This window comes from Aythya marila, assembly GCF_965140915.1.
Source record: "Aythya marila genome assembly, chromosome: 20".
Classification (NCBI taxonomy): Eukaryota; Metazoa; Chordata; class Aves; order Anseriformes; family Anatidae; genus Aythya; species Aythya marila.
The window spans coordinates 10,532,402-10,559,206 of NC_139061.1; the positions used below are offsets into that span (position 1 = coordinate 10,532,402).

Sequence of the window (26,805 nt, forward strand, 5' to 3'; positions counted from 1 at the left end):
CCACCTGGGATGGGTTTGAACTCAGGATACAAAGCAGAGAGCTGTGAATATTCTTCTTCAGCCTTGCAGTCATTAATGTGTTTTACGATATGAATATTTATAAGTGAGGATGTAATATTAAAAGCATACACACATGAAATATTAATATGGCACATGTCATAACTGCAATCTAAACAGATAGGTGTGAACGATGGCACTGTAGCTCAGCCATCACTACTTTCACTGATAGGAGTGTAAATGGTAAATAATATTAACTAATTAATCTTCACAGCCCTCCTCTGAAGTTTTGAAGCAAATATTTGCTTTAAAGTCGCTATGAAAAGCCCTGTCTGCAGCTACTCTTCCCTCCAGCCCTCTGTGCCTCCAGCAGGAGACAAACTCGCTGTATTTAACCAGGGGTTAAAGTCGGGCTCGGTGCTGCAAGGCGCGGGTCCCCAGGATGAATTCCACCGGCGAGGGAACGTGTGTACGGACGAGCCGAAGCAGGGCGAGTGCTTCTTTCCAAACAACTGCACTCTCTGGAGTCCCATTTATGGAGTGATAAAATCGACAAGGGAATAAAAGCCAGTCTCATCTAGGAGAGCAATAATAATGATACCACCTCCATTTACGTCTTATGTCACACTTCTCATCCGAAGCTCTTAAAGCACTTTATGCACTAAAAACACCGCCACCATCATTGTGGATGCTTTTCCAAAATCCTGCGGGTCAAACCCGGCCAAACAGGAGCTCTCCCTTCAGCCCCATCCTTCTAAAAGCAAAGCTCTGTGAGCAGACAAAAGGTTTCCTCCCGCGCTTCCCTCCAAGCGCGCGGTACTACCAGCACGCCGCTGCCAAGAAAAGCTACGCTGAAAATGACCAAATTAGGCAATTACTTCCACGTATCTTAAACACTCTCTGCTCAAAACTGCTTGGAGATGTATTTTTAAATGCAGATGACCTTGCTTTATTTGAGGGAGACAGCGATAAACAAATAACTGCAGTGACTCTTAATTATATTTATATCTCATCTATAAAAATGTCAATTATAACTTCAGAGGTCAACTACGAAACGGAGGTTTTGGCAGTCGGACAACACAAAAGGCTATTTTTCTCCTAAGAAAAGCATCATCCTTCGCGGTGGCACAGACAATATCTCACTAACAACATCACTCCTGTCTCTTCCCATAAATGCAGCGATTATGCCACCCGCTTCCACCTGGACAATTACTCCGATGCACTGCGATCCGCCAGATCCGCGCAGCACAAACACTGGGCACAACGCTCACCTCTGCCTCGAGAGGAGAACGTGGCGAGGAAGCGGCGGAGCTGTGTGCGTGCCCGGAGGGGCACGGGCAGCCACACCACACTGGTGAGGCAGGCACGGATCTTTTGGTTTGAATTCTGCAGTTTTAGATCAATGCCCAGGGCCGAAGGCACCAGGAGCCCGGCACGGCACCGCCAGCGGGTCTGCGGCAGGGCAAGTCCCTGGGAGGTCTGCCACGACAAGCGCCCGTCTTCTGGAGATGGGTTAAGCCCAGACACGTAGGATATTGTCTGCATCGCACAGACAGCCTGTCTTTTGCTAATTTTGTTTAGTTTTAAGATTAAAGAAGCCCAAATCACATGCTGTCACTTCTCTCCTCTCTCCCCTGCCATTCCTAGCCATGTGAGAGAGTTAATTGATATGAAAATAACTCTGGGGGCTGCATGGCTCGGAAAAACATATAGCATTACATTTAATACCAGCAATTACAACTTGGGGGATTCAATCAGTCACGATCTTTATTTTTCTTCCTGCACTCTCAAGACGCGGGTCTGGCGTGGCAGCCGCAGCCGATGGCTTCGGAGGCAGCAGATGGGCAAGGCAAGCACAGCCCAAAGCAGGCACATGCCCGTGGAGAGCATTTAAGGATCAAGAGCATCCCCTCACATTAACTAACCGATACATCACCTTCTCTTGACTCTCCTCTACCTACGTACTCAACAATCACAGAAAGAAAGGGGAGAAGGGGGAGTTGCCAAGCGAATTTATCAATCAGGAGCCACTCCACCCCGCTGCACTTCCCTTCCTGCTAAACTGGAACAGCCAGGGGAGGGCTGAGCCCGCTCCTGCACCCCTCGGTTCAGGCACCTTTCATCTGACACTTCCTCCCTCCCTCCTCCGAGCAGCCCCGCCGGCTGCAGCATTTCTGCTCAGCTTTGATGGGTACAACAAACCAGGCTCCTGCTGCCGGGAGCTGCGGGGTCACCCGGCATGGGGAAAAGCACAAGGGCGAGGAGGCAGCGCTCCGATCCCTCCGATCCCTGCAGCCCCTCCAGCTCACAGCAGATCGGTCTGCCTGCTAGAGCTCTGCTTCATAATGAAGTTAGAAGGACATCATCATCTTGCAAGGCTCCCTCTAACCCCGAAGATCAATAACTAATGTTGAACTCCAGATTTTATCTGCACTTTGCAAGGGTAACAAAATAACACCACCCTCTTTTTTTTATTTTTTCTCCTTTCCAATTACTAAATCCTTTCAAGATTGACCCAGTAATTTTCAGCTCTATGAAATTTTAGGCAGTGAAGAAAGTGATGAAAGTGATTTTCCAGGGTGTTTACGGAACTTTTGTGTGCTTTTTAATCCCTGCACAGATATGCACAAGTACAGCACAAGGTGCAGAAATACAAAATTACCCTTTCTAAAAAGAAATGTCCCCTTAACAAAGCTGACTCAGAGCCACTAAGTGCTAGTTCTTTGCATCCCCACTATCAAAATTAAATGACCGAGCTAGGAAGAGAAGCCTTGCAAGATGACACTGTCTCCCAGCGAAGCCTGAGACTGTTTTACTCCAAGAAGTAACCACCTCTCCCATTAAATGTGCACAGAATTTGGAGCCTCCCATTAACGTGGCTAGACAGATGAGCACAAAATGCAGTAACGCTCTTATTTTCTTTAGAGAACTTCCAGGAACGGTTGGACATCGGAAAAGAAGAAGACATCAACAGAAGGAACAAAATGGTTACCTCGATGACATTTAAAATGTTCTCAGGGTTGTGTTCCACTGGCAAGGCCAACGTTTTATTTGGGGTGAGGCTTTCAAGCCTTCCCAAGGCATTAATAAAAGCCTTCAGTGATGAGCAGTTTGGAAGAGGCTTCTTGCTCTGTCTGGTTAAATCTGCACACTAAATCCAGCGAGTCCTGACGTGGATCCCGTGCCACGCTCGCAGACAGGTTACCTGCTCTCAGGGTACACACACGAGCAGCACACACGTGCCAGCAGTACGCCAACAAACACTCTCAATTTGCTTGCAAGGAAATTTATCTCCCTCCTAGCAGTAGGGAGCGAATTTTAATACTTTTCCTTTCCCTTGCCTACGTTGATTATTCTAGGCATACACTAACTACAGTAAACCACAGCGGATATTTTATCTGCCATTTCTCCTTCCCCTGGCTAATTTGAAGATACAGATTGCAACCCGCAAGTGGTTTTAAGAATTGCCATTAACACCGCTGCTTGCATGCTACTGCATTTTAAACATGTTTTCAACACAATCAGAATGTCACAATTTGTAAAATCTGGGGTGATTTCATAAACGATCGATGCAGCAGAACTCGCTTCATGATGACAGCCTAGTAGCCAGTTCATTAGCCTGATTAGTGGCAGCTACCTGCACGGAGAAGGAAAAAACGTCTGAGAAGACTGGCAAAATTCAAACATGAGCATAAAGACAACTCCCTGGCTTTCGCTTTGTTACCCTTGCTTCTTCCTTCCACCGCTCACTGGCAGAGCTGAAGACCCAGAGCTCGGTCTCTGGTGCTTGTGGGGCAGCTGCTCCAGCGCCAGCGGTGCCACTCAGCACCACGCCGGGCTTGGTGCTGCCTGGGTCTCCTGATGCTGCTGATGAGATGAAGATGAGGCACGAGGGCAGCACCTGAGAGCTCTGGGCTACTCCCCCCTCTGCTCCCCAGGCTCTCAGCACTGCCTGACCTTTTAGCAGGCTCCAGACCCAGTGCGTCCCATTTGGATGCATGTCCCGTCCCACAGGACCAACAGCAGACACACAGAGAGAGTTTTTCCCCTGTTCTAACTCAGGCCCCTTCCCTGCAGCCTCACCACGGAGCTCCCTGAGCTTTACCATCACCAGAGAGAGACACTGCAGAGCCTGATGATCCTCCCGAACGGAATTCATTAGACTGACCAGAAAGGTCACCTCCAAAAAGAAAACCCACACGAATTTTGGCTTTACACGCCGAGCAACCCTTCCTCTGTACACCTGCAGGACAGAGGGAGCCACCTCGAACACAAAGAGCTCTGCTGATTTAGCACGGCTGAATTTAGCCGCATGGGTCATCGTGCTGACGCTGATTTTTGGCTGTGCTCACCGTGCAGAAGCTGCCACGAAATGGGACGTCTGAGCTCCCGTTCCCTCTTACCTCTATGCCTGTTGGTCGTCTTGTCAAACATAAGCATGGCGTCCTCTACCTGCAAGACACAAGAGGGGAGAGGCGTGCTTTAACACCCCGGCTGCACAGTTCACAAAGCACAAACACGCTGGGAAGGGGGGGCACGGGCAGGAGCAGCCTCAGCTCAGGTAGATATAAGCAATGCATCAGATCTCCTTCCTTGGCTCAGGGTCAGCACTGCCTTTTGGAAATCTGCTGCTTTCAACACGTGCTAGCTGACATTTGATCCTAATGCAGAAAAGTGAACGTTAAAAGTTCTGTTGCCCTGGAAAGCCAAACATCTAAGCAGCTCCTCCATCCCACATCGGTCCCTTGCCATGCCTCTTCTCAGCCTTTTTCCCTTTTGTAGAGATAAAGAAGGACCAAGAGAGGAATTGAGGATGCAAATCACACCCACGACTTCTCCAAATTAGAGTCACTGTCTTGGCTGAGAATTAGGAGGTTTCAAGGAGCATGAGCAGGGTAAAATCTGGTCAGCCAAAAAAGGTATTCAGAGGTTTTCAAAAGGCCTTTTGAAAAGCTAGAGGAAAGAGGGGAGAGGGAGGAGGGACAAAGTTTAATTCGCATCAGGCTTGGCATTTCCACTTCAGAAGAGAGATGACTGATGAAACGTACTGAAGTGCAACCAAATTGCTTTCAACTTTCATTACTATTTGCATGATTTATTCCACCTCCATTTAATCCGTGCAGCCACACCTAAAATTTTACACTTATTTTAGCAGACTGTTGTGCTGGGATTTATTTTCCAGCACCATCACATCTTAAGCTGTTGCTCTGAGTCTCCAGGGGCTGGTGCAGGCCAGTCCTGCGCACTGCAGGAAAGGTCCTGTGCAGCCTTCCTGAAAAAACTCCTGAAAAAACGTACACCCTTCCTATTCCTCCTATTCCTTGTTTTAAACCAGGGGTTGACGAGAACCTACATCACTGCTTAATTGAAGATAACATTGGGGGAAGGTCATCTTTAAGCTTTTTTTTTTTTTTCTTTCCCCCTCAGTAACTTCGATGAGATTTTCACGCTTTTATATTCTGGATTTCTATAAATCATTTATCTCAGGAAAAGCGACTGACGATGTAGTTACACCCTCTCTTCACCTAGCACAGTGCCACCAAAGGGTCTCCTTTTCACCCCAGCAGCTTGTGCGCATTCGGTGCTGACCTCTTCCTTCCTGCCAACGTGTTCATGCCGCAAATCAGGCCGGGGAGCAGCCCCAGCTACACGGAGCCGCAGCTTCTCCTCCAGGATAGCTCAAGTCCCATCAGTGTCCCTGCACTGACGGGCTGCTGCGGAGGGCAGAGGAGCAGCACCTCGTGCCAAGCTGGGATCGCTTTGGGTGCCCATGCCAGATTCTGCTGCCTTAACACGGTCTTGGAATTAGAGCAGGATTTGAAGGCTCCCACCTGGTTAAAATTCCCGGCTCGGGGAGTCCGGTTTGCCTGGAGGGTTCCTATGCAGGGGAGCAGGCACTCAGCCTGCTGCTGGGCTAAATTACGGTATCAGCCTTGGCTGAGCAGAGACTGATTTGGGGAAGGTGGTAAAAACACAGCTTGAGCCTCTCTTAACTACTGTACGAAAACACATTCCACGATATAATAAAAAAGCAGTGCCGCAAAACCTCACGGTATACCTGGAGGTTATTAAAACCTGTCTCTGGTTAACTCGTCCTTAACTTTTCCAGAGCAGTTTGCAGAATGTGATAGCAACACCCTGAGACGGAGAACGGCACGCCTCCTGAACACCCATCGTGAACAAGACCCAGAGATGCTGAGGCACTGAAAACTCCAAACCACATCAGGCACAAAGCCATTTGTCCTGCTGTCTTTCTTCGCTTTGAAGAAGAAAACTCACAAGTCTGAGTGCTGTCGGAAGGCAGATAAGGACAGGGCTCCCCTTCACCCTTCCAAAACCACTTATCTCTGCTCTGAGGTTCCGCTGCTGCAGCAATCTTTATCTTTCATTCCCGCAGGTCCTGGCCTCGCTGGGAACCAGCATTACGCCCTGCACCTCGTGCTGCTCCCTACAGCTCTGTGGCTGCCTCGGGCCAGGCAGGCTGCTGACCACCCTTTACCCAAACCGCTCTGTTCCAGGAGCTTTACCAGGCGGCTCTCCCCCACCAAGTCCTTGCTTCGAGTCCCACCCCACAGCCCCGAGAAACCTCCGAGGTCTTTGGAGGTCCCACTGGCATCTCCCCCCCAGCAAACAGGGTTTTGTGCCATGCGTACCCATGCCCTGCTCCGCCAGCATAATGATCTTGGCAGGGATCTTTTTTACTCAAATAAACCCTTATTAGCAGTAGCAAGCCAAGGCTGCGGGGGCTAAGCCAGGAGATTTCCGTGGGGCTGGCCGGGACCCCGAGGAGCGCGGCTCCCCCTGCACCCACTGCTGGGGCCGGAGCCGGGCGCGCAGCTCCGTGGGGAAGGCTCAGACCCAGGGTTCAACCCCAAAACCTGGCAGGGGGGAGCTGGCTCCCTGCAGCTGAGCTTCAGCTCCGGCCCGAGCACGCCCTTAAGAAAAACTAATCAGGGGGGTGTTCGTCAGGCCAGCTGGTGCCCTTTCAACAATGTCTAATTGGTTATCTTTTCTGTCTCCTAAGGTCAGAACATTTTATCTCCGTCTCTGCCCTTTTTGAGTTTACCCCACCCTGCGTTATTTTTTAGGGCAGCCATTGTACCAGAAGAATAGCCTCTTTCCTCTATAGTCCAATGACACAATGAGACTTCTTGAAACCTCCTGAATAGATAGAGTGCAACGGCAAAAGAAAAATTCTATTAACGCTTTGCAAAATAAAACATCTAAGAGCCGGTTAGACAAGCAGGAGAAGAAAATCAATATGGAGAGGGCAGCGCGCTTAGAAAAAACTTTTCACCAGTTGCAAAAAGGTGGTGAGGGTATGGGAGGGAGGGGGAGAAAGAAACTTATTAATGCAGAAAGCCCATCAATGGTATGGAAATCTGGCAGAACAGCAAGAACTGAAACTAGAAGAATTTGAATATACAAAGGGCTGAATAGAATGAGAAAACCACACTGCCTCACACACACAGCCCGTTTCTCACGGTTCTCCGTGAATCAAACACAAGCGGCTTGTTCAAGTTTTCATCAAGGAGAAATAAGGGACACAGTCAAGGTAACCGGCAGTAAACCCTGTAGTAAGCAAATTGATCCCTATTTCAAGGGAAGAAAAACAACGTAGATGCAACTCGATGAAACTTGAGCAGGCTCAGGAGCTGCGGCTGCCCAGCAGTTAACCCCCTCCTCCACGAGCAGGTTCCTTTGCTTGCCCGGTGTTTTAAAGATGCTCGAACAGCGAGTTTTCCAGATCTCACCTCAAAACATGCAGCTCACGCCTTGCTGGCAGAAAAGAAGGAAGTTTTCTGCAGGGCCCGAAACAGGACTGGAGACAATCCCAGCTCCGAGGCTTGGCAGGGATGCGCCCAGGACTATTTGCCTACCGCAGACCCCAAGGGCCACAGAGGACACAGCCTCCGTACCTCAGGCAGGGGAGTCGGAGCACAGAGCTTCACCCCAAAGCAAGATCAGCCACCTGCAGCTACTTGCAGGGGTTTTACAGGGCCTGGGCAGCGTTTCAGGCCACCTCTGCAGCACCCAGTGCTCCTGGAAGCCGGGGTAATTTCGGCCCCGTGTGCTTGAGCAGCAGCCCTGGCTCCCCACCAGAAGCAGAGGACTGCTGGTGGCAGAGCTGCCCTCCCCATCCCCATCCCCATCTTCAGCCCCGTGGTCTCAGCCCCCAGCCAGCAGCCGGAGCCCCTGAGGGGCTGCCTGTGACCATGAGGATGCCCCGCGGCACGGAGCCAGTGGTCAGGAGCACCGGGCAACCCCGAAACGGGTGCCTATCCTCCAACGCACTCTGGCTCAACGTGGAGGCTGAAAGGAGCTGATGAATCCTAAGTAATAATGAGCATCAAATGGGAGAGTGTTATAAAATAAACACAAAGTCTTCGCACTTAGGGCAAAGACAAGACAGACGGACTTGCCAGATAATGCCAGGAGCACACGGACGCTTCCTAAGTCTGGAATCCTTCCCCCCTGTCCCTGCATGCCCCACACACATCCAATTTAGACCCAGTTTCTTACATAAAGCCTAAGTAATGGGTTCTAGTTTATTTAACCTTTTTTTTCCGATCCACTTGGGGCTCTAAGAGGAGGAAGGGCCATACCTACTTCTTTAATCACTGCCTGGAAGGAGGAATAGGGAATAAGCGGAGGAAAGAAAAAAAATATTGGAGGAGCCAAAGGCTTTAATAATCCTAACAGTTCCCTGGGTTATTTAAAATATGCCCAACCAGTTCACAAAAGGCTTCACAGAGATAAATGTATTTGATTTTCTTCCACCTTAATGGCGACATATATTTCAAGCAACAAAACCAGGATGACCTAAATAAAATGACTATTAATTGTACTCAGAAAGGCTCCGAATTTAATGCAACTGACCCAGCCAGAACTCAAATGCACAATATTCTCCTTTCATTCCTCCCACTTTCCTCTGAGGGATTTTCAACTCCTCTCGTTTTCTGCAGGGCAGTCCTGAGCGGTCAGAGATGATCAAACCTGGTGGCAGCCCATCAGCGCTCACACCTTAATGAACAGCCTGAATCTTCTACAGAGCTCAGAAGCAATTCGGTGCCTCTCCGGAGGACAGCAATTTGAATCAGCCACCACAGCTGCTGCCACCGAAATCAGTGAAAACCTCACTGGAAAGCTGGAACGACTGAAACTGGACGTTTTCTGGGAAACTTCATTTCTGGTCTTGTTCTACAACCCAGATTTGTACGCTGAGCCAAGGCATTTGAAATCAGACCAAAAATTGTAGCTGGTTCCCCTGGAGCCAGCGAAGACCCCACAGTGCCTCTTCACTGCGGGACCACCACACAGGGCCACTGGGGAAGCTCTGGGATCAGGAATGGGACCCAGGACCCAGGAAAACCCCCCATAAAGGGAGCAGTTTGGGGGGGAGAGGAAGCACCACCAGTGTGCGCCCCTGCAGAGCCACCCGCACGGCCGGGCAGGGCACAGCTCCGGGCGCTGCCGCTGCTCCATCTGCCCAGGGGCAGCTCCTGGAAATGCACCTGGTAAAGCTGGCAGTTATTTACTGGGTGTCTGCGTGCTGCAGGGGAGGAGGAGCAGCCCCTATTTCATGTTCCAAGTTCTTTTTTTCCCTTTGAACCAAGTTTGCTCATTCAGTAAAATCTCCATGGGGAAACCACCGACTTTCATAGTTGTAACTCATGACCACGCAGCAGTCTCTAGTCCTCGTCCAGCCCAGCAAAGCCTGTCCTGACCCAAAACCCGAGTTCCCGACACATCCAGAGCAGGTGGGGGCCCTCCTGCCTGCCCCCAGGACCCCACGGCAGAGCTGTGAGGGATCTGGCAGGGGCTGCTCACCTCCAGCACTCTCCAGCCACCTTTCCCATCCCTTCAAGGTAAAGCAGAATGAGGCCAGGGAAATGAAATGACACACCGCAACCGAATGCTGTGGCAACTGAGATGAGGTCCTCGGAGAAAAGAAATTACAAAGGGCTGACATTCAGCTCCGTGTCTGGGCTGTGTTCCTACCCCTCTGCCCCAGGTCTGTAAACCTTACAGGTCTATCACATCTTCTGCTCTTCCAGAGAGGTGTGCTGGATATTCTGGCCTAATTCCTCAAATTATTTATACAAACTGCACAACTCTTACAATATTTTGCTTTCTGAAGCAGAAAAACCTCTTAGCTCCTAGTAAACTGTCAGGTGCTATTATTTTAAATACGCATGTGAAATCTAAGCGCCAGCACTGCGCTTCTGCAGATTTACAACCTCCCCCCACATAAATTAAGACAAATGCATATCGCATGCCAGACAGTTAGAAAAAATTGTTCCTCCACACCAGGCCCCTGGGTTTGATTACAATGGAATTAAACAAAGAAACAAATACTTTAACCTTTTCCTCTCTCTCCATCACGAGCACCCCCTCCTCCTCCCAGTGCAGCCCCTGCTCAGGAGCCGCAGCCCAGCGGAGGGGAGGTGACCACCAAGAGGTGGCAGGTCCCCATCCCACGGCACCTGACGGCCACCACCTCCTCGGCTGGGGACCGCCAGGGCCAAAAGCACCAACTGTGACTGCTCTGTGGCCACGGGTGCATGGCACCAGGCTGGCAACCTCTGCGGATCGGTCACGAGTTGTGCAGGGCTCCCCAGGGGCTGGGGACACACGGTGGGGTCCCTCGCTGGGCGCGTCCCAGCATTGCACAGTGACAACTTACCAACCAGGGGCCAGCCCATTATGCGCCGCGATAATAATCAATGCCATACTGTGCAAGAACAAATTCCAGTGCTAGCAATCTTTCCCCCCAGCAGTCAAGTCTTTAAAAAGTCTTCTTCAGCAATTATAGCTAATAAAACTACAATTTTATTCAACACACACATATCATTGTAACTAATTTTGCTCCATCGGGGCTGAAATTAAAACAGTCATTCAATCACGTTAATCTCGGGGCTTGCTCACCAGCCGTGACATGGCAAAGAGCATCCCAATTGCTTGCCAAAAATCACAGTGGCTACTCCTGGACTTCAAAACGCTCCCGCAAAAAGCCAAGACGTTACTCAACACTTACCCTACCAAGGGCGATGCTGGAGTGACTAATGCCCTCCAGAAGGAAAAAAAAAAAGCTTTCCACAGTAGGACAAATTAAACATGACTCCATGCACAATTTCTCATGAATTCCTTGATGCTAATTCCTTAATAAAATGAAGTATTGATGAAAGCGAGGTAGTTTGTCACTCTCTGACCAGGTTATAAGCTCCGTGAGGACTCCTGGGAGTTTCCCTTTGGCCTGCCACACATTACCTAACACCACCGAGTGGGAAGTCAAGGCTCTTGGAAAAAGCACTTGGAAACATCAAGGCAGTTCTCTGGCAACAGGGACTGCTGAGCACTACACGACCAGCTGTGGAGAAGGCAGTGAGAACAGGAAGGAAGAAAGCAAACAGGGCCAGTGCCAGTAGGACAGTGCAATGTCAGCTTGAGTCGATGACCCCCTGCATCCAGCAGAACGGAAGGCACTGTGTAAGCTCCTGGGACATTTCTCCAAAGGTACAAAATACCCAGGCTGGGAAGCACCACCAGGGAGGTGCACAGGTCGCTGCAAGAAAGGGGGAGGCAGGACGAGCCTCTCTAGGAGAGGGCTTCACAACTCCTAACGGCATCCAGGCACCGGCAGTGCCCGAGGGGGCCCTGGTCTCCAGGTGCCTGTCACCCCCTGCTTCAGGGACGCCTTTCATGATGGAAATCAAGCTGCAGACGAGAGCAGCACAGAACCATCACAGCATCGCCCCCTCCTTGGCTTCAGGGCACGAACATGCTTGTTGTGCTTTTACGGAGACAGAACAGCCTGCCTGGGCCGGAGCAAAGCCTTGGGCCTGCTCTGATCTCCTCCGCAATCAAGTCCCGCAGCCAGGTCTAATGACAGCCATCCCCTGGGTCTGCTTAGCTTGACGGGGAAACAGGTTCCAGTGCTGCCTTTCTGAAACGGAGTAACAGAGGTGGCTGAGCCGGCATGGAGGCCATGGCTCAGGAGGCCACAGGGCCCTGCTGCAAGACCCCCATGGAGAAGGGTGCTGAGGGTGCAGGCAGCCCCCACAGCAGGCACCGGGGGCTGGATGTGGTCAGTAGGAGCACAAACCCCCAGAGCTAGGGTGAACTAAACAATGAACTAAAAATTTCACCACAAAGAGTGGCGTCTTGTCCTCAGCGTGGTGCCTGAACGCCCGTGGCCTCCACCACCTCAGGGCCTGGAGCGGTGCCACTCAGGGACGATGCACTTGAAACATGTCTGGATGGCAACACAGATGACAAATGCCTTATAAATAAAGCAAAAGCTTCCAGGATGACCCCTTTTTTGTCCACCAGCATAACACAGGCACGGACCTGGCCACAGAAGGCAGCATCTGAGCACCACGGCATCTCTGTGTTAATTACCCTCAGGAGACACCATTACCTCTGCAGCTCGACAGGGAGACAAATACACCGCTGCTGCAGCAGTAAATCACCCACAGCTGGCAGGTCCCGAGGTGGCCAGCACCAGTATGGCCGTGGCTCAGCACTGGTATGGGTTGTCACCTGTGCCAGGCCAGGGGGAGCCATCGCCACGCAGTGGCTTCTGCCCACAAGCAGCATCCACGGCAGGGGCAGCCCAAGCAGCAGTCGGAGCCAGCCCCACAGCAAGGGTCAGCCCCACGAGCACTGCCGAGGGCAGACCCCACACCACAGTGGGGCACAGAGACGCTCTCCTCCTCCCTCTCCAGCATTTTGGGCGTCCCCATCACACACAGGGACAAGCGCAGCAGCAGGCCTCACCCCCCTTTCTGAAGCTGCTTGCTTTAAAACAGCACAAGCTAATGCAACAGAGGACACAAAGCAGACGTCCGTACCCGTTTCTTGAGGCAGACTGATCCGACGCCACACGATACACGTGTTTACATGAAGCTGTAGCACTCGGTTAACAAAACGCACTTGTGAATTAGAGCAGCGACTCCAATCCATATTTCTGTCAGAAATCAGTGCCACAGGAATTTCTTCTGTGATCAAACTTGGTCCATGCTACAGGACGAGACAGGGAGCAACTGATAACTTTAAAACACACATCAACAACTAGAAACACTGCTATACGCGTTACAGCGTAGGACAAGGAGCGTATCCTGACCTCACTCCCTCCCAGGCCTCCCACTGCTGCCCTGCACAGAGAGGCAGGGACACATCTCGTTCAAAACGTCTGCTGGAGAGCCTCCAAACTGGCTTACAAGCATCCAGCTCACCCTGCCTCAAAACACCCTTGCGTTTTACCCACCTCATAGACAAGGAAGAGGGTGGGACTCAAAGAGAACTCAGGCTACAGCCACTTGAAGTGACCCATGTGTGGTCCCAGGGCCAACACAATCCTTGAAATCTCGACCTCTATTTCCCTGCCAGAATCAGGAGACCGACTTCTCACATGCATCTTCTTCTATCTATACAAGGCATCCTGCCTCCCCATATGCATACACATGCATACATGTGCATTATGCATTAATTTTCTACAGAGTAACTTCTCACAAGTGCTTTCCCCATTTTCTTGTGAGTTCTGCTCTGCTCCCAGCCCTCTGCCCTCTCTCCCTGCCTACAGGAGTTATCACCAGACAAAAATATAAGACAAATGCACGCAATACTTTTCAATGTGCACAATAATTTTTAAATATTCTTTCTGTTTCTGGCACTCACACATGAGGGTTTACATTTTTAAGCTTCTCCAGGTGAAACGAAGGTGCACTTTTGCTCTTTAGAAAGTGAATGCGGAGATCTCTGTATCACCACATCACCCCGAACTGAAGCTTCAATCTATCAAGCAGCACAAGAGCAAAGGCGCAGCCACAAGAGCTGACAACACTGAAGTTCATCCAGCTCCTTTACTCAGGCAGGGGCTCTCAGACAGAGTCTCAGCAGCCCCACCAGCGTTCAGGAGTCTCCCCATCCACCCAAACGCCCCTGCAGCGCTGCGGCCGCGGAGCACCGGGTGGAACATTGCTCCTTCAGCATTTCAGCAAGCCAGGTGCGAGGCAGTTTGTGATTTTACTTTCACGGCACATTAGCTGCCGTCAGCAGAAATAATTCTTCCTCCCTTCACGGTGCTCGTTTGCATATTAGCACTGCAAAGTTGCAATCTGTTTTCTTTTCCAAACAATACTTGAGCCGTGCTGCCTGCCCTGCACAGATCTGGGAAGCTCCAAAGATCCAAATCCGGGAAGATCCAAATCTCCAGGCCTTGGCTGTTCCTCCAGCCCTGCCACTGGCCTCCCCGGGCTCCAGGCGGGCAGCACAACGCCCAGAACAAACGAGGCACCAGCCTCCCTCGGTGGCGAGGGGAGCTTCAAATATTTGCAGAGCACTTGCAGGTCCTCGGATGAAGTGCGCTGCGTACAGCGTGCAGCCTTTTCTTTCCAAACCCAGCATTTTCCCTACTGATGCAACGCTAAAAAGCGAGCAGCTGTTTTGTTTACTACAAACAAACATGCCAAATAACTAGATGCAGAGAGACCATTAAAAGCCACATGCCAGAAAGAGCATCAGAACTCATCTCTCCGAGCAGCAGCTGAAGTGAATACATTGGACCCCGAATCAGGCACCGACTGTTTCGGGAGCAATCCCTAATACGTGAGAACTCCTCTTAAGTGTGGCTCAATTTTAAGCCTACAGTTAAGTCCAATTAAGTGCAAGATGTGTTATTTGAACAGAACAATTTTATTTTAACATTTTCCTTCTAAGCACTGTCTGGAATCGAGAGACCAGCACCCCACAACTCTCATGGCAGTAACAGGGCCGCGTCCTGCATCGTTGCGTTACCCTGAGCTCCTCCTCACCTGGCCACAAAACCTGCAGAAGAAATAAAGCAACCACGTGCCCCTCCGCCACATTCGAGAGTATAAACAAAAACCATTAAAGCGCAGGTTTCCTTACCCACTAAATGAGCAGCAATAAGCTACAGCTTTCGTTCAGTGCCCCCAAGCCACGCAGTAAAGCCTTGCTCAGAGCTTTGCCTGTTACAGAGCACGGAGAGAAAAACCCTGCTCATGGGAAACCAAGGTGTGGGTCTTCAAAGATGCCTTTGGAGCACAGCCCCAGTGTTGGACAGCCACAGCTAAACAGATCTGATGAAGCAACATCCTGAGCAAAGTAACAGGATAGAGTTTAAGGAGCTTCCTACTGCCCTTCTGTAAATACCTGCTGAATAAGTGCGCAGATAAGACAAGTATTGCGTTACTATGCTTCCTGATGCATGAAGGGCTTTTTTTATTGCCCGGAGTTTAAAAAAAAACCCACAAGTATGAACAATTGCCACAGTCAGCTTCAGAAAAAGGCTCAGCTGCAAAATGAAACAGCGTAGTTTATTAGCAAAGAAAAACTCATCTAAGTTTTCCTTCACTGTAATGAAAAAAAGTTTCATTTTATTTCCTGCTAGATCCTTTTTCCTTTTATTGTTCTTTTCATTTACTGACTTGCATATTAAAGAATACTTTTCCCAGGCTATTTCTTCTAAACGGAGCTCTCTCCTCGCTTGTCTCTCAACCCCGTATCAAACAGGGCTTTCGTTTAGTGTTTTTTTTTTAATCCCTGGAAAACCAGCCCGGAGCCAGGCCCCCGCAGCAGGTGCTGCAGGCTGCGGCACAGGGCCACGTCCTCAACTCCTGCCCTGGCTGCTAACAAGGTGGGAATTCGGAGAACCGTGCTCACACCAAACTCATCTCACTTCTGATTTATGGCTCTTTTTTAGGCTGCTCCTTGGACCAGAGCCCCGCTATCCCCAGCGCACGCAGTGAGACGCGCTGCCTGCTCCAGCAGCTCACGGCACCGACGCACAGGCAGCAGAAGTGATCGTCCTGTTGTCACCAATCAGCAACAAAAACGGGGCAGCCAAAGTTCCTGGATGTGCTTTCACAAGCCTCTTGAAAAGACAAGAGCTCTGCCATGGCCTTTAAACGGAGCTGGGAGCAGGAGCTTCCCCGGAGCTGCAGCAGCGTTCCACCCTCAGCACAGCGAGAGGTGTTACCAGTGAAGCACTAGCCCAATTTCTGTTGTTTGGGGGCTCAGACTTGTCCTTTGGCTCTTTTAAAAATATGCCAGAAGTCTTGATTAGCAGACGGAAGGTAAAGGTTTGTGGGAACGCATCTCTGAAATGTGTTCGCCACAGAAAACCATCACCACCAGCACCCATCGCCCATCAGTCCCGGCACTCCCCGCCTGCCTCCTGCCCACGGGTTTTACAGGACGAGGAGCACTGGGCTCAAAATGCCATTCTGATCACTCCAGCACTTGGGACTCTTGCTGCAGCCTGACCCCGCTTAATTTGAGCTCAATCACAGAGCTCAGCCTGGAACACCAGTTGGGGCTGCGGGGATGGATTTGTAAAGCACTACCTTGATTTCAGCCCCCCTGCTCCAGCCCTTCCCAATCTGGCCGGGCTCCTCGGTAATGGTAGTGCTGGGAAAGGCAAGCTGCCGGGGAGCAGGCTGTTAAGGCTGAATACAATATTAAAAAGCAAGCAATTAGCAGCCCTGGCTGAGGCACGGCACGGATCCTCTCACACCTAAACCTAACTGCGTGCCCCTCGGAGCTCCTCTAATGCCATCGCATCCTGCTGTGCCTGAGTGTCACGTTGTTGGGAGAGATTTAATGCCCACGAACTACGGCTAGTGGTGGGTAAATTGAGTTTCACACGTGTCAGCACGGCAAGCGCTCATTGCTTTGACAGAGCCTTGCCCAGCCACCTGAAACCAAGGTCCAGCTGTATTTTTTAATTACCCCTGGACAGCACGGGAATTACAGGCATCGCCGTGATTCCTGGGTTTCTGAAACCGCATTACTACTCTTTCAGACCCTACTGCAAAAAATAAAAACCAAAAATTCTCTTGTGAGTTTTTTTTTGTTTAAAGCCACGCTGAAGCCATTCAACCTCCTGCAGCTACTTAAATCATCAAAACAATGTGTGTGAAAAAAGAAATCATTTTCTTCAGATTACAAATGAAAATTAAAGGAAAGGATGCTCCTCCTCCACTCTCATTACCCACGTAACGGGGATTTGAGGCACGGGCAGGGGGCTCGCTCGCAGCACCGACGTGGCTGAGCAGCCAGTGGGGCAGCCAACGGGGCAGGGGAGCCCACTTGTCTGGGAAAGAACATTGCAGCCTTTAAAACACAAAACAGCATCTGGCTACGGATGCCGTCCTCTCTGGTCAAAAGCTGATGTAATTGTTATAATAAGGTGCGCTTTCTGGGCGTGTTTTCCCAGGGGACGCCGAGGTGCTCTGCGGGGGACCGATCCCATCAGCCCAGCACACCGACCCTAAACGCAGCAGAACAACCCAGCCCCCTGCCAAACCCCCCTTATTCTACCCGCAATTCAGGGCATCCTGCTCCCTGAGACAGTATTACACATGGACTGAATGTGAACCTTTCCTTTCTGTCCCTTTTTCTCCTGGAAGCCCTGCGGAACAACAAAGCCCTCCCCTTTCTTCCTCTGCAGGGCTCAACAGCTGCCTGCTAAAATTTTGTTGTAAACCCCTGGGCTTTCTTGCCCAAAAGCTATTTGAATGGATTATGGCCCGGTGATGAATCTCTCCTAGAACTGCTACAAGAGACTCTTGAATCACGGCAAACAGGCTCTGTAAATCAAGCAAAGCGAAAAAATGGGCAAAGAGAGGATTTGGGTGTGAAGAATAAAGGTGACAGGTCCATGCATCAATCCCGGTGACTGACAAGGTGTCCTTCCGAGAGGCGTATATATATTTTCAAACTTTGCTTCACTGGCTACACTTTATTATGCTGAAATAAGACAAGATACAATAACTAAGCTCCCATCTCAGTGGATCGTTCACAATGATAATTCCACCTTTGTAATTCAGCTTCAAATAAACCCCCTTTGTTCTGTCTTATTACACAGATTCTGGTATCATTCAAGTATATTAACTGTAGCCTATTACTGTCACACAAAAATGCTCCCTGAGCCATAGCAAAAGGCTCCCCAGACAAAACTTTATGTCATGTTAATCCAAGCTTTAATAACTATGAGGATATATAACTGTATTCTAATTGTGCTTTGTGTTTCTGCATACAAAAAACAGAAGATATCAAAAGTGACAGAGGCAGCCTCCTTCAAACAAAGCACCAACTCCTCAGCCTGCCTGGCTGCTTCCCTTCAGAGCACGGGGCTAAAACAAGGGCGATGCACGATTCAGGCCAAGTCGTGGCTCACACCAAAAGCAAGTCTCAGGCACAGAGGGAAAGCTGGTGGTGCTAAGTGCTGCGGCTGCTGCTGCAACAGAAATTAATGCCCTCTAAAATAGCACTTAAACAGGGATAATCAGTATTATGGAAATTGTACATAGTTAATTCTTGAGTGTCTGCTGAAAACATTACATGATAAAGGACGGCAGTAAGCAGAGCATTCATTTTGAAACCAATGCTTAAAATAAGCAAGGGGAAAAAAGAGAAGAAGTATGAAAGAAAAATAATGTGGAAACAAACAATGAAAGGGTTCACAAATTTATTAATAGTGTGTTTTCAAATGCCAGCTGCACGCTGGAAAACTTCTTGGGAAGAAGCAAAAGGATCTGTCCGCACCTCCAAGAGGTTGAGGCAAGAGAGCTCTCTGCTGTGTTGTGCTTCTGCTAACCCAGATTTAAGTGTCTTGAGCACTGAGATTTACACCCCTCCCGTAAGTATGGCCACAGGGCTGATCTCACCACTAAATCCACAGTGGGCCACAGGTAGGCAGATTTAACCTTGCTGCCCCAGCTGTAGGACGCAGGCCCTTTTAACTCTTCCTTATCTCTCAGTTTTCTACTTCATTCTTCCACGTCTTACTCTTTCAAAATTGTATTTCAACACAGTAAATTCGCACCCACTTGCTTTGCCTGTGCCTGGTGGACATAGCCAGCTGCTTCCTTACTCCCTTCCTCAGTGGGTTTTTTAAGAACCCAGGGAAGCCTCTTCGGAGGAGCTGTGTAACGACCAGCCAAAATGCTACCAAAATTCAAAGAATCCTGATGGTTTTCCTTCACATACACTCACTGTGGCCAAAAGGCTTTGCCAGCACTTCCGTGCCAAGAGAATGTCACTAATGCAAATGAGCATTTTACATTATTTACTTGTTGCTGACTTCTAACACCTAGCTACCATAAAGCATCATTGTGCAATATCATAAAAATAGACCCGTACCTTGCTGCCAACAGCCTGGGTGAGACCATACAACTCTCCACACGCGGCGCTGTGCATGGCTCTGCAAAAAGCCACGTGGAGGTAACCAGAGCTGCTGTCCATCAGGACACAGCCCTTCCACCTCCCCCACCAAAACCTGTGGCATTATCTTCTGGGTTACTCTGGATTGACTTGTCCTGCAGCTAATTAATGCACCAAAGCTGTTTCCTGGAGCCCCGTTAAGGAGGGCTGACTTCCAGCCCCGAAGCAGCTGGGCACGCACACTGGGGGCTGCCCGCGCCCGCTAACGCCTGGTCCCAGAGCCAGCATCGTGCAGCAGCTGAAGCACGTCCCATCACTGTGAAGGTTGAAGCAACCTGGGAGGGGCAGAGCTGAGAATTACAGACAGCTGTGGCCTCATCCTGGGGCAGCTGGCTCGCCGAGACCTTTTCTTAACAAGAGGAAAGAGAAGGAAGCTCTCCTGGCTGCTGCCGGTTTGCCGTTGATCTCCTCCTGTTTGGTACAGGAGTTGCAGGCTTTCCAGATCTGCTTGTTGGCCCCCCGGGAGACCACAAGGATCAAACCCGCATCTGTCTCCAGTGTCAGAAACTCAAAATGAGCTCCTTAAACTCCCCAGACTCTAATTAGGTGGCACCTTCCAAACGTTTCCTGGAGTAAGCCCAAAAGGTATGAAGTGCTGTACATCTCCGTGGCAGGTTTTGTTTATCGGTGTGAACTAACCTTAGACAAACTTGGAAAACTTCGCTGGATGTGTGAAAAACAGAGACGAGCTCAGGTTACACGAAAGGCAACCATGAGAAAACACCGGGCTTCCTCCGGAGGACACCTGCTCGCCCGCCACCGCCGCTTCCCCTTCCTGCCTCACAGCAGCTCCGAGGTTCCCCGAGTCCGGAGACGCGCGTAAAACACCACGAGACGTGAAATACAACGCAGCCGAGTGTTTTCCTAGCTCACTGACACTCGAGCCTCTTGGTTCCATATTTTGAGGCTTTTTTTTTCTACAACATGTTATAAAGATGAAAATGAACAGTCTTGTGTAAATCACAAGACTCCAGAAACTGGAGTATTCGGAAGAAAAAAATATCACTGAACAGCCTGAAACTCTTGATAAATTGTGAAATTTGGCAGCACCCATCTGACAATGTTTATTTTTTCCCCAAAAAAGTTGTACTATGCAGAACATTAGATCAAAACAGTTTTCTTTGGCAGACACAGGTTCTGCTCTGCATTCCCCTTCTCCCTGACACACCATATGGACCTTTCTTAATGAAATATATTTAGAGAGGGATATTAAGCTAGCTCAACACTGGTGTAAACACTGCTTCTCTGGAAGTCAGACCGAAAAACATCGTGCAGTTTTGAACTGTAATTTCTGACTTAAAAATCACTCTTGACTTTAAAAGTGCAGTCAGTTAGCTTTGATTAAAACACCAAATAAAGGTTTAGTAATATAAGACACATATATATATATATATATATATATATATATATATATAAAATTCATATGTATTATTAAAATCACTGCTATTCTTCAAAAAAGCCTTTATTTAAGTAGCATATGATAAAAAGAGCCAAGAGAAATCAGGGAAGCCAGCCCGGACAGCTTCAATACAAAAGAAGGACCCAGAGAAGTAGAAATTTATTAAAAACTGAGGGGCTTTTTTTCTGCGGTAAGGACAAGAAGGGTATTTCCAAGGTGTCCAATATGCTCAGAGTATCAGGAACACTGCAGAGCACGCCGGGCTTTGAAGGACAGCTGTGCAGATGCAGACAGCTCCCCAGAAGCTGGCTGCTGGAGCACTGACCCGTGGCACCGCAGCAACCCGCAGGCGCCAGAGATGCCCGGGACCCCCACACGTGGTGACGGCAGGAACGCACACGGGGCTCGCAGGGCTTTGGAAGGATGGGGGAGAGCGCCCTGCCACGGCTCTGTGCTTCTACACAGCCCTTTGGGTGTGACCCACGTGGATGCAAAGCCACCTGCCCCCAAGCACCACCCAAAGTCTGCAGCTCTGAGCTCCAGGGCTGAGCAGCACAGCCCGGGCTGCCTCCTGCTGCTGGCTGCAGGGACCACGGCCAGCCCGTCCCCAGGAAGGTGCCACGCACCCCAACACTAACAGCTGAAGGACAGTCTTTACTTAGAAGGGCCAAACTATCCGCCCACAAGGCCAGCAACTCCCTTGGGATTTCCATCGACTTAAAGGAAATCTGCCACTAATCCAATCGGATCAGATCTTCCCAAGAGCAGGCAGCTTTTATTTTGGGGAAAAGCCCCGTGTAAAGTTGCTTCAGTTGAGTTTAGTTTTGCATTTCCCCTCTCCCTCTTGTTTCCTGCTCCTGGAGCTAGAGGCAGGATGGACAGGCATCGCCTACAAAAAATCTTGCAGCGTAATGTCAAGATCGATATGTTGACCTAACAAGTAATGCCAGCTTTAGTAGCGTCTTAATGATGTGATCATTATCTTCTTACCTGAAGTACGGCAGCAGCTAGCACGTGTGCCAGCAGGAAAACTTATTCAGTGCAAAACACCACAAACACTTCCCCATATGCACCAAGATATTCTCTGTATTTGGTGTCTCAGGGAAAAAAAACAGGTACACGTGCTCCTGAACACTCACAGTGGGCTCAATTAACCAAGCACAGCAGCAGTACCACTGCTGTGGAGCAGCAGTTACTTCCCTCTGGGTAACACAGCTCCACGGGCTTCTGGCCATGTGTCCTGAGCCTCCCCCGTTTCTTTGGAGCGCTCGGAGGTGGCTGGGAACTGGTGCAGGGCACAGAGGCAGCAGGGAGGGAGGAGATGCTGCTCTGAGTCCCCTCTCTCTGAGGGAACCTGACTGCATTTTATGACACTGGAGGATTGTGTGTCCTACATCCCATTTATCTAGCAGACGCTCAGTAGTTTGGGTAAGACAGAGCTGCGCTACCAAACCCATTCTGCCCGGCTGCTGTATCTCAGATAACTGAAAGCCTCACATTTCCACCAACAGTATCCCTGCAATGAAACCGTCTCCATCCCGTTTTGAAACACCTTGCTTTGCCCTCACAAACCCTGCAGATGGCTTTGTCCCTGCCCTGTCCCCATCGGGAACCACCTGCAAGCACCCCAGGGCCAAGCCTAGGAGGGTCCAGCTGGGATCGCTGGCACAGGACCCCTGCAGCCCCGCAGAAAGCAGGGAGACCTAAGAGCCCAGCCAACATCTGTTAGGGAAAACACCGACCAGTCACCATCCCCTGGCCACGGAGCATCTTCCTGGGGCAAATGCTTTCATTGCTCAAGCAGCAGCCGTTAAAAAACAAGGCAACAGAAACAATCAGCATTAGTGGAGAACCCTTTCCATTGCCACCCTACAAAACCACACCGGTCCTGCTTTGCCTGCAAGTTTCAGGTGGCTGGAAGCCTGACATTTGTGCCTGGCACTTCGGCCCCTGTTCTGCCCTTGGAACGAGAGCCACGGGCAGCAGCACCGCAGGGCACGGGGAGCGCGGTACAACACCTGCAAACAACCACGGATCAGCAAGAACACGGGAGTTTTTCTGTCAAGCGTTAAGTCACAGCAAAATACCCCTGAACCAACAGTAAAGAACGTCCCCTTCTTCACAACAGCACTTAGAGGAAAGTTCAAGTCCCCAGGCAGCTCTTTGCTGGCCACCAGCATGAGCAGAGTGAGCAGTAACACGCGCGTTACCGCGGCCCCGAAAGTTGGCTTCCAGACTGCTGTGATTTGTCTATCTCCAGAGACAGACCGCGAAGAGATGCCACTAAGACAATGCATACTTAAACAGATTTCAAGACTGAAATGTGCGATTTTTGGTCTAATTCCAAAAAACGTTAGCTAGTGTGAAACATCTCTTTCAGTTGTCTGCCGTGGATCTCCCAGGACAACGCCAGATAAAGAGGCAATTCATCATCGGGCTGAAGGCTGTGTGTAAGGCGTTATCTGCCTTCCACAAAGCCCTGCGTGGTCTGGGCGAGCCCCGCGTTGTGCAGCCTGACCTCCCTCCTCCATTTTGAGGCGCCATAGCAACACGAAATTAGCACGCACGGAACTGTTAAATGAATAATTTACTGATTTCATAAGAACCTGCCTCGCCATTTATCGTTCTATTATCTGTTATATCCGCGCCTTAACTCCTTTTGTAAGGAGGCTGCAATCAAGCTAAATAACATCTGAAAACCTAACAAGCACGCGCAGGCCGTGCTGGCTGGGGCACCCCACACCGGCTGGGTCACGGCGGGCCAGACCCCCCCGGTGCCCCCACCACGGCCACGGGAGGTGGCCCCGACGAGCCTTGTCCCCCCCCTACCCCCACGTTTTGCTCCCCAGCCACCCAGGCCCAATCAAGGAGGAAGCGAGCGGCGTTCAGAGGCATCTCCGTCTGCAATCTGCCGCTTGTCATTTTAAAATCTGCGGCAAGCGAAGGGGAATGCAGGCGGCCAAGATGAGTACACCTGCGATGACAATTGGGGTATAAAATATATTTGAAAAGGCTCCTCCAACACTGTCAGGGATGATCTTCTGGTGACTCAACCGCGTCTTGTCACTCAGACTCAATTTAAAAGATATTTATAAAGACAATACAATGAGAGATTTATTTTCAGACTTATTTATTTGGGTGGAATAGGTTAGATTGTTTTTGTTATACGCTCTTCAGCAGAATGGATATCTCCATTCGCTATACATCACGAGCCACAGATGAGTTCGAGGGATGCTGCAGGCTGCAACTTTCCAGCCTTTCACACCGAGGACAGCCGACAGCTTAAAGCGCTCGATTCGTGCCCCCTGAGATGCTGCTACCCAAAGGTGCCCAGAGCGGAGGACAGCCTGCCTCTGACTGCTTTGTTTTGCAGATGCAATTCCTGCCGGAGAGCCACTCTCGGGGCTTAAAAATTAAGAACAGCGCAGCTACTCAAAGCAATGCTTCTGAAGTAGGTGGAGACCCTCACCGGGGCCGGGGGGGACACAGCTGGGTGGCTGCTGAGCCCCGCGCCGAGCAGCCCCACAACCGCATCTCCCACCAGCCCACGGCTCACCAAAAGGTAAAGTGCTTGGAGGTTAAAAAAAAAAAAAAAAAGAATAAGAATAAGGACAGGGTAGCATGATGTTACTTGCTGCTTATTTATCATCTGAAACAAAAAGATAAAATTTCCTTTTATGGCACACGAGCCCTGGGTGGCTTTTTCACAAGGGATGGAACAAACGGGGCACGAGCCGGCCGCTGCCACCCCGAGCCTTCCCTGGGGTGCCTCTCACCTGAGGGTGATCACAGGCACTCGGTGAAACTACGGCTTACCTGGGGAGGGGAAAGTGGGAAGATTGACCTCAGAGTGACAACACGCAGAAGGCTCGTCCAACGCCCCCAGCTCCTTCGGTCTCTGTTCAACAGCACCGCGCCGCACTGCTGCTGGCACGGGGCTGAGCAGAGACTCAGGAAGCAGCCCACAAAAACATGAAAAAACAACTGATAAAAACTAGGGTAAAAAAAAAAAAAAAAAGTCAAAATGCTGACCTGAGACAGTGAAGTTTTCCTCAGACATCCTTACAAATCACACTGAACCACCAATATGCAAACCTTTCACACCGGGGTCACAGCTTGAACTAGTGGGAGCAGAAAGAAGTGAAGGCTTTGGCATGTGCTGCGTGACTTCGAGATAAGATTTTCAAAGAAACCTCTGACAGGAAGGTGCCCAGCTTCCCACAGAGCTGCAGACGAACAAAGTGGCAATAAAACAGCCACGAATAAATCCAGGCGAGAAGTTCGGTGAGCTTCTAGCCATCACGGCACAGAGGCATCAAAACAGGCTCTCTGCAGTGGTGGAGAAGGCAAGAAAAACTTCCGAGCCTTCAGGGCAGTGCTCTGCTCTGCTCCCAAAGAGCTGCCTGAGGAGGGCGAGGGTCCTGGGGCAGGATCCCCAGCGCAGGATCCCCGTGCAGCCTCGTGTCCCCACGGCCCAGACTAAAGCACCGCGGCCGCAGGGCCCTGAGGAGGGACGGTCACCGAGCGGAGCCGCTTCCCTGTCAGCGCCTGCAAACCACGCACGCACAGGCATAAATATACGTGCACACAGATGGAGATAAGTAAAAAAAAAAAATTAAGTGACAGCCAAAACTACAACTGCTTTGAGCTGTGCTGCACGCACCTCGCGTTGTTATTCTTACCAACGTGGTTGGAGTGAAAAGCAGAATTTGTCATATTCCAGGAACACACGAATAGGAAGAAAAGACACGGGGCTGTTTACAAGCCCTACTTCCTTTCACTGTTTATTGTTCATGTCTCTGTTGCTGTCTCAAGCACAGCTGGACAATAGCAAACAAAGGCCTGTTAAACCCTGCTCTTAGCGTTTTATTCCCCAAATGCCCATCACCTACAGGAGAGCAGAGATAAAAGTGAGGAGTTTGACCTGACCACACTCACAATGCAACCGCCTCCCCGTCCTCTGAGCAACATAAAAAGGATGTCAGGAGAGCAGATGGATTTGAAGAGGAATTTGGAAAACAACAACAAAATGCAACCCAAGACCTAAAAGCTGTCTCCATTCGGATCCAAGCCCTCGCTCCGTCCCAACCCCCCGAGCAGCATCGCTCTTACTGGCACCAAGGAGCCAGGCTGGGGCTGAGTCACCAACACAGCCTGGTGCCAGCAAAACACGAGCTGAAGGAGTTCAGAAGTGTAAAGGGAGCAGAGCGTTCACCACCGCTGCTCCAGAGCACTTCACAACCGGTAATTGCATTACCCCACGCTCCTGCACCACTGGCAGCTCTCCTGGACGGTCAGCTTCTACCCATCTTCCTAAGACCAAAGGCAAAATTAGTACTAAAACACCTGCCTCTTAAAGAGGGGCGGTTGTGGCTGCTGATTTCATTTAGTTACTGCTTTCACCAGGACAAAGCAGGGGTGGAAAGCACGGCGGCTCGTGAGCCCGTCCCCAGACCCACGGGGACGTCCTGAGAGGCGAGCGGCGTCTGAGGGAGCTGAAGCCGCTAGCGCGGTGGTGGAGAGGGCTTAGGTGGAACCATTCGTTACTCTGCCAGGAAGTTTTAATTATGTGCTGTACACCAGGAGAAGCTGAACTCACAGTGGGTGCCCCCTTTCCCCTGAATCAATAAGCAGCGTTCAGACACCCGCTCTGGAAGAGTCGCCGCAGCTCCTCCGCTGTTAAAAGGTTGCTGTGCACTTCAATGAAACCAAAAGGACAGATCTCTGCTGTTAGCAGCCAACCGAAAGGTTAAGCCATGCTGGCGCATTGTTTGCGGTAAATGGCCAGCCGCTCGGGCTTTACAGCTCCTTCCAGGAGCTGCGAACTGCCAGCCCGCGCTCCGCAGGACACGCACAGGGGCCCGGGGTACTGCAAATGGGGACACGCGAGGCTTGTGCGAGGCCAGGGGGACCACGGGGGGGCTGCCCGCGGGATCTGCGCGGCGCCAATTAGCCAGGCTGACAGCGCTGCTCTAATTAGGGGCCCGCAGCCCAGCCTGCCGCACGCCCCGCGTCTCGCTGAACCGAAATGGGACAGAAGGCCTGGGGAACAGGCAGAGGTCTGGGCAGTGACTCTGCAGAGCAGCAGCGCACGCTGGCTTGGAGGAAAGGAGGCTGCCAGGACGGGTGCTCACCCACAGCCCCTCTGCACCTTCCCC

The 26,805-nt window shown here is 50.6% G+C and overlaps 1 protein-coding gene across 7 annotated transcripts in view; it reads right to left on the reverse strand.

Annotated features, from left to right (window-relative positions):
* The window catches only part of MSI2 (musashi RNA binding protein 2), a 229,068-nt gene that overhangs the window by 89,013 nt on the left and 113,250 nt on the right, over window positions 1-26,805 (reverse strand). For all 7 annotated transcript variants that reach the window (XM_082776573.1, XM_082776572.1, XM_082776570.1 and 4 more), the window contains exon 7: window positions 4,401-4,449. In XM_082776573.1, the coding sequence (XP_082632699.1) occupies window positions 4,401-4,449 (49 nt within the window). The remainder of the gene's footprint in view (window positions 1-4,400; window positions 4,450-26,805) is intronic.